At 44.8% G+C, this 8,611-nt stretch overlaps 1 protein-coding gene across 1 annotated transcript in view; it reads right to left on the bottom strand.

The window, feature by feature from the left end:
- Positions 1-5,025: 5,025 nt before the first annotated feature.
- The window catches only part of DACT2 (dishevelled binding antagonist of beta catenin 2), a 31,046-nt gene continuing 27,460 nt past the window's right edge, over positions 5,026-8,611 (bottom strand). Inside the window, 1 exon segment of the mRNA XM_055714123.1 lies at positions 5,026-7,685. Within this exon segment, the coding sequence (XP_055570098.1) occupies positions 5,896-7,685 (1,790 nt within the window). The 3' untranslated portion in view covers positions 5,026-5,895.

The following is an 8,611-nucleotide window of genomic DNA, read 5'->3' as shown; positions in this document are numbered from 1 at the left end:
ATTCCATCTTGGAAATTGTAGAAAAGTTAGGTAGTCTTAAGCAAAATACTGTACAGAATGAATTAAGACCTTTACCTTTTTAGATCTACTTTTGGAACACTAAGAACGGAGAGAAAATATTGCATGTAAATGTAGGAGTGAAGGTTTATTGTTATGCGTATTTCTCAGAGCCACTTGTTAGCCTGATGTCTCTATCTTGGATGCTGATGAAGACTAGGCACCCAGAGTGATGTGATAGAGCTTTTGAGCACATCCAGCTGCTCAAGTGTCCTGCTGAGACTGAAATTCTTCATTTCAGGCTTGTAAGTCTGAAGCTTGGGTTCAACATTGCCTGATCAGCCCTGCCTGGTCAATTTGTGGGCTTTCTCATGTTTTGGTTTGTAGCTTTACAGTATCACCAGACTGCTGATACGCTTTCAATTTGTGCTTTGAAAACCAATATAAACATGAAATTTTTCTATCAGAGTGCAATACTATACACAGCCCTAACCACCTCCCCTGCTCTGCCACTAACACAGATGTGACACAGCAGCAGGATTCTCCCCAGGCAAACCAGTAATAAACACAGTTACTTCCACAGCCTACAGCCTGATCAAGAATGAAAGTGAGATCTAAAATCCTTATTTTCCGTCTGTCATGCCAATCATCCCACTCGCTGACATCCTGAGAACAGCATGAGGGGGATAAATGAATCTGTGGGGTAGCTCAAGTGACTTCCGAGGAATTATGTCATGGGTGAATTTGATGCACTGCATCACTTACAAATGCTGAGCCTCGAAAAGAAAAACACTGGAATGCTTGGGGGAAAAAAATCAACATTAGCTAACAATAGTTTCCAAGCTCTGTTATAATGATAACTCATGGAATTAATAGAATTGATGGTGACTGGACTTCTGCTCATTTCAGCTGTTATTCTGCTGATGTTCTGCATTGCAGTATAATCAGACATACTGCGGTGGTTTTAAACCTGAGAAGTGCAAGCATCAAACAAACGGCCCTTAGCTGAGCATTTTCCTGTTGATTGCTCTTCACCCGGAGCTGAAGTAGCACCATAGCCGTCTGCAGAGAGTGGCAGCTAACGATGGAATCCCAGGTCTCCTTCACATCCGTATAAGTTATGGGAGATGCTGCCTAAATGCTGTATTGGTGTCATGGTGTGTTTCTATTCCTCACAGGCAGGTTTCAGACATAAACGTCTTGTTTTCCAGATTAACATGTTTTTCCCTTTACGCGGCCATTCAAGCTGCTCATCTCAGGGCGGGTTCCTGGGGAGCCTGTTCAGCAAGGAGGGCCGAGTTCATGGTTAGGAAGCGATAGGTACTACATCTCTCTGCAGGAGCCAAAGGGTTTGCTGTGGTGTGGAGGGCAGAGGGGTTGCTGTAGTTAAAAGCTGAGCTACTCTCTTCCATTGAGCACAGCTGGGGTGACCCCTTCAGCCTCAGGGTGGTTGAGGAGGGCTCAAAAGGGGCTTGAAAATGAAAGCTGCTGCTGTTGCTTCAGAGTAGCAATTGGGCAGGCCTTCTCCAGCATGCTGTTGTCTTGTTCCCTGTCAGAGACAGTGGTCACAAAAGCCTTGTTTTGCTTCAGGCTTCCTTTGAACAATCTTTGCCTGGCTGGGGATTTTGCAGTTGGTAGTCTGGAATGACTGGGGCGCTCCCTGACCTTGTAGCTCAGGAGTGATCAGCCCATGCCTTTGGGTGCAGGTGGTTTGTGACTGTTTCAAGTGCAGCATCCACACGCCAGCACTGCCACATGAGCAGCGCTGAGGCTGGGTTAGGGTGCTAGCAGTGATAAAGAAGCCAGCAAAGGCTGCTGGGGCTGGAACTGCCCAAGCCCTCCGGTGCCACGCTCAGCCTGCCTCATCCTGAGGGCAGCAACTTGCTTCCCAGAGAGCCACTGCTGTCACTTGCCTTTCAGCTGCTCCTGGAGCACCTCTCACCTTCAGCTCTCACCCCGTCAGAGCTTCAGGCCAGGATGAGTAAGCAAATATAAAACAGACTACAGCACAGCCTTAAAATGTTCACCGGACTCAAGTTCACCAGCATGAGCATCATTTGTAGCTGGTTTTGAGACTTACCACATGACAATTTCACTGGTGCCCTGCCTGACCAGAAGTCACTTCAAATGAAGATCTGGTCTGAAGGAAGGCATCTCCAACAAAACATCAGTTCTCTGACATTATCCCATGGTTTGGGTACTGAATGTGGACTTGAAAATCCAAGACTCTGTCAAAGCCAAGAAGACTGGTAATTATCCAGTTCCAAAATTATTAGAGCAATAAAAGGATTAATGAAGTTTTTAAAATCATGATTATGATCTATTCTGCAAATTGCTCTTAAAGCTTCCTTAATTCCCTCTCTATGCTCTCTTTTTTTCCTTTCATTTCTTTCCTTTGTGGTTTAGGAGCAATTTGCTCCTACACCAAAGTGTAAATGTCTGCCTTTGACAGAAGGAAACTGCTGATCTGGTGCATAGATTTCAGCAGTGGATGATTTTGATTCACAAGAGCCTGAAGCAATGATGACAGATGTTAGCTCCTGCTACAGCAACACTGCATAAAGCTGTTCTGAAACAACCATCAGATCTGTACGCTTGCTAATCAAGTCACAGTGAAAGTGCTAAACTTCTTACTCCTAAAGTGTATCAGGTTTGGTGCTAGACTTCTAATTGAATCACCAACTGACATTCTTTGCATTCTTTTAGGCCTTTATAGTACAAGATGCTGGAAAGTAAAACGATTTTGTGGATTCCTTCTGGAAGGAAAAATAGACAGTGAATATTTCTATGTTGTATTGCCATAACCAAGAGTAAAGCTGGGCGTCTCTTATTCTCACGGTGAGGCTTCATATGGAGCCGAGAGCTGGTTTTATGATGTTTAGTATATACATATGAAAGAGTAGTGCATCAGAGGATTTATTGACATTTCTTGATTTTAATTATGTTTCAGATCTGTTTGCTTAGCAGGCAGGTATTCCTGGCTGCTGTCAGCAGTGCTAGCCCATAAGTCTCCAACGGACAGAGCACTGACAAGCATCACACTCCTACCCAGTTGTTATCAAAATTCTCAGGGTACATGCCAACAAAACATACTAATTTTTACCAGTGTACTGAACTAAAATCATGAGTTTGGTGCCAGTACAGTTGGTCAACCACTCAAATCTCCTGCCCTGCTTTGCACTGTCCTACTTCTTCCTTCCAAGAGCTCTGATCCCAATGCAGTTTCTGCTCCAGCAGAGGAAAGCAGTGTTTCCAAAGGGCAGTGGTAGGGAAAAGGTCCAATGTCCCGGAGTAGGGAGGGGTGGCATCACTTGTTCTGCCCTGCCCAGGAAGTCACAGCTCAGTAGCATCACTGAACAAGGTGACACCTCAACCCCTAACAGCACGTTTCCCTGCATTGCTGGGGTTCTCCAGCACCACAGGTTTCCCCTGGATCAAGCGTGGGCACATAATCATATTTCTGTCAAATTAGCCAAGGCACAGGATGATGACGTTTGTGCCAGCTTTATGCTTTTATGTTGGCTTTATGCTGGCTGTGGAAGGAGAGACGTTATCTGACCTGGCAGAAAGCGTGAGCTGTAGAGGCAGTGATACCTCATCTGGCATAAAACCTGTCAGTACAAAATTAAGTCATCATTTTTCTTTATTTGAATTGGCAGTGTGAGTTCATTCTGGATCAGCACTTTCATCATGTGTCTGGCAACATTTCTGATGGAGTATTAACAGCCCTAAAGCAGGATTTACTGAGTTGTGGGACCACAAACTTATTGTTTGAACTTACTCTGACAAAAAGACAGGGAGCTACTGGGTGGTGGTTTTTACCAGGTTTCAGAATGCTCCTACCCAGAGCAGTTTTCTAGTTAGGAACAACTTCCTCTCCCACGAAAAAAACACTCTCAAAATTCCTGTCTAACCAATAAACCCCACCCCAGCACAAAAATCCACAGATTAAAGGTTCATATGTAACTTTTGACACACTCCCCCAAACAAAACCTTTTGTGTAAATGGGAAAAAGAATCCTTTTGTGGTGTAGAAAGTCAACAAGGCATAAATCACTATTGTGTTTGTTCTGTTGCTTGACATGCTGAACAAGAAACCACCACCAGACTTGTGAAATTCTCCCATTAATCCTACCGGAGTAATTACATCCAATATTCTTGGGACCATGAAAAAACTATTTAAACATATTCCACTGACTAAAATGTGTATTTTTCTAGTTGCAGTAAGGATGGTGTTATGCACTAGCTCATATACTTCAGTTAAATGACTACGTAACTTTTACTTTTCTCTACCTCATTTTCCAAAAATTACTTAAAACTAGAGTGGTTTAAAAACATAATGTAGCTTTCAAAAAATAGAAGGCATAGGGCTGAAAGTTTAGTCTTTCAATATCTCATTTGCTAATGAATCCTTGGAGTAAACAAGCGCTCTTTTACCCTCAGTTTCTGCAAAGCACTTGCCTTTTGTTTCAGACCCAGCACACTTGGCTGAATGAGGTAATGCCTACATCTCCTAGGCCAGGAATGTATTCAGATTGGGCACTGAAACAGGGTAGGAGGATAATACCTGCTCTTTGATAAACACAGGGTGAACTTCAGATCAGCTTCCAGATTGCTGTGCTCAGAGGAAAGAATTAGGACTGCTTGTCTGAACACAAAAAAATAGCTTCATCAGTTTAGCAACTGATTCAAAGCTTCACATAGGCCCTCAAATGCATTCAAAACACATTACGTATACATAAACATGTTTTAAATTAAGAGTATCTTGTGACAAAATTGCATCAATTTGAGTCAGTTAAACACTATGCGGTCCTCAATAAAAATACTTTTTAAAAATTCATTCATTTTGAAGCAGATGCTGAAGCAGGTTTCCTGAGGTAGAGGCTGAAAGGACCCTGAAAGGTTCTGACCGAGCTATAGCAACTCTCCGAAAAACTAAGAACAAACCCCTCTGCACAGTGACCATGAAAACACAGATCTGTTTCACCAAAGAAAGTTCCTCTGCAGTCCTCACATGACATTGGAGTTCAGAATAATTTTCTTGAGACATCAAAGTCAGACAAGCACAATTTTCAGAAGTACATTAAATAGTATTTATTGAGTTTGCAATTTCAGGGGCAAAGCTATAATCTCAGTCCCAGCTATTCACACACTGTGGCACTGTGCCCTCATGTTCTTCCACCCATTCGACAAATGAACAATAACATGGAACATCATAAAGAGGAGGTTTGAAAAAGAACAACCCTATACTCTCAGTTTTGAAAACGGGAAGTAAACTGAAGTCTTGTTCTCATTCACAAATACATTTGACTTCTTGATTAAAGATAGTATGTGTTTACAGAAGAATAGACTATCCTGATGCTTGGGAGAAGGTATGGGATGGTTGATCTGCAGGAAGTAAAATTGTGGAGGGCACCGAGAGCTTTTCCATAGCACAGTGACAGCTGGATGGTTAATGCAGACTTCAGACTGCAAAGAATTCCTCACTAGAGGGAGGGATGCTACCAAATATCCAGCTGGGAAGAGCTTCTCTTCTTGGGAAGCCTTTGTGTCTGGGACTGATTCTGTGGGTGCATATGGTCAACAAACCATCAAGAGCCAGCCTGTAAAATTTTACGGCCCAGGTTGTTTTCATTTTCACCATGGTGACCCTTCTGCGTAGTAAAAAAAGGCATCACACAATATACACAGATCCATATTTACACAATAAATGTAAAAAGAGGAAATTAGATACAGTGACATTTATGTCCAGGCATTAACAAACAAGATCGCTTGTGTTGATTCAGGGGTTATTCATAGTTCATTTAAGCAAGTCCTTTTCTCCACACATGGGTTCTCTTGTTTTGCAAATGAGAGCCAGCAGGATGTCTCACTGTAAGAAACAGATGCTTGCTCACCCTTAAACCATGGTCATGACCTTCAGAGAGGCAGGCTGGAATCTCCTAATCTTCTTCTTTAGTGCCTTTGAAGCTTTGATGCGACAGATTTTGGGCACTGGGGGAAGAGGCTTGGAAGCGGCCTGGACAGTCCCCGCTTGTCTGACGGAACCTTCAGGCCAAATCAGCTCGGTTTCATCCCCCTCATCATAGTCAAGGGCAAGGCTGCTGCTGCTACTGCTGCCATCCAAATCGCTTTCACTGGACTCACTGTCCCCAAAACGGTTAGTTGTGAAATCGCTGACCTCCCCTTCGCTAGTCTCTGCGATGGTGGAGTGGAAGAGGGAAGCACACTCGGCAGAGTACTCCGAGTGGTCCGACTCGCTCTTGGCATAAGCGCCGTGGCGCTGGCTCTTGGAGCGCGCCCTCATACTGACAGTGCGCAGAACCCCAGCTCGCCTTGCTGGCTGCCTGGGTGCTCCCAGGCCAAAGCTGCTGGAGAGGCTGGCCAGGTGGGCCTTGGCAGAGATCTCCACCGTGGACTGCCACTTGCGCTGCTTCTTCTTGTTGGCTGTGTCTGTGTCAAGGGAACACAGTGCATTGGCAGAGGCTCTGTAGAGCTCCGGCCTGGATGGTGCTGTGGGGAGCCGGATCTGCACGGGGAACAGGCTAGACTCAGAGCACGACCTGCCGGTCACGTCACCAGAGTATGAAGGTCTCCGTGCGAGGCTCTTTGCTCCATGTGGCCTTTGGGGCTGATTCCACTCAGCAGGGAGCCTGGCAGCCCCGTGGGACCCTCTCGCCTTCTCCATGCAAAAGGCTGGCTTTCCAGGACGTAGTACCTTTTCACTGTTCCTCCTCTTTATCTTCACTGCTTTTGTTTTGGAGCTGGCAAACTTGACCCGGACTTGGTGGGATTCTGCAGGGACAAACTGAGCATGAACAAACTCACTCCGTGTCACTCGCTCATGACCCCCAGCACTAGCCAGTTTGGCGTTGCCACACCTTTTGAGGGGCAGTTTTCCGGGTGGAACAGCTTTAGCGTTCCAGGCACTGGGGCTGGAGTCCTCCTGGCACAGCTGTGAGCCGGATGAACTGTGCTCCACACTGCTGTCCGTTGCTTCTGCCAGAGGAGAGCCCCTTGCTGCTGACTTGGCAGGGTAACAACTATTCACAGCTGACGGCTCTGTGTCAGGCCGAGCGGATGGCTGTTCTTCATTCACGCAGCGCATGGTCTCCTGCTGCTTGGCACATTCCCCCTCCAGCACCTCTCTCTGCAGCTTCCCTTCAGCTTTGTTACTTTCCAGAGAACTTGCTTGTTTTTCCAGCTGGCTACTGCTGCTGTTAATTTTCACTCCACCGGCACTGGGGGTTATAATGAGTCTCTGGTGCATTGTGGCTGGCTGGCTCTTTGTTGAAACCCACTCACTGGCATCAGCCCGACTGTTCCCTTTGCATCTTGTCAGCTGCAGTAATTTATTGATGTAACCCCCTGGCTTGGCCTCAGTGGTTGGCCTAGTCCTAATCAAGCTGGGACCTGTCACACTAGGCATGGGTTTGCTGGGAGGAGCCTGGAGGTCTGCTTCTGGGGATGTCCCCACCAGGGAGAAAAGGGGACTTTGTAAAGCCACCGCATGAAGGGGGCTAGGGTAAGGGTACACATCAATGCCATTCTTGGAGACCAAGTCATTCTGGAATTTGGGGTCCATGCTGAGCAAGTGCATGTCTCCGGCTTGGCACAGAGGCAACATGGATTTGGGATCTGTCTCTTTCTGAAATCTAGCGTCTGCTGGGATGAGTCTTTCCAAGTCACCTACAGAGTGGATGAAAATAAACAACCTAATTAAATCACAGACAATTACATTCAAACTGGCTTATGCTAAAAGTGCTATTTCAGAGGGGTGTGCTAGCTTTTACTAAAATCAGTGCATGAATGAAGAAAACAGTTTCAGTCCTCCAAGATCACCAGATTACTCCAACGCTTTTATTCACCTGAGCATAACAGAGATTAGAATGCCTTTTAATGCCAATAATAAAACTCATGCCTTTGCAGGAAATTTAAACTGTGCCACTTGGATGACAGTAAATCTGTGCATTTATAAAAATGTTCTAGAATGTCACAGACTAACAGGAACTCAACCAACTAAATGAAAATATGGGATTACTTTTAATTCTTAGCAGACATAAAAAGTAAATCCAACAACCAGAAAGCCTGAAGCTGAATGTCATGTAAAATTATCCATTAAAACAGATACAGTTTTTGAACACCTTCCTCCCAGGACAGGATAAAGACTTCCTCTGGACATATGACTATAACTCAGAAATTTCTGAGATTTCCAGCATGCAGAGCCAGTGGTATTTTTTTCAAAGTGGTTAAATTGCATTCCAGCTTTTCCTCCTACCCTTTTATATCATGTGTCTTGGAAAAGTCTATAGTACTCTACAGCTGTTTTAAGAGGACTTAAGCAGACACTGGGTTATAGTTTTTCTTAACCTCTTAAATGCTGGAAGCTGTAGTTGCTTTTCTTTTGTATTTTGCTTTAGTAAGGCATTAGTAAACAGAAGCACCCAATGCACACAGGAAAGCCATTAAGACTTATATGTCCCATTGGCCAGAGAGTGGAGTGATTCTACTTTTCCTTAATTCCACATCCAGTGGAAACTCCTAACCAGATCTCTCATTTCATTTGGTAACATTACCAGTCTCATGCCTTTCTCAAGTAAGTAACTTTTAGAGTA

The sequence above is a fragment of the Falco cherrug genome, chromosome 6 (genome assembly GCF_023634085.1).
Source record: "Falco cherrug isolate bFalChe1 chromosome 6, bFalChe1.pri, whole genome shotgun sequence".
Taxonomy (NCBI): domain Eukaryota; kingdom Metazoa; phylum Chordata; class Aves; order Falconiformes; family Falconidae; genus Falco; species Falco cherrug.
This window is presented reverse-complemented; position numbering and strand designations above follow the sequence as displayed.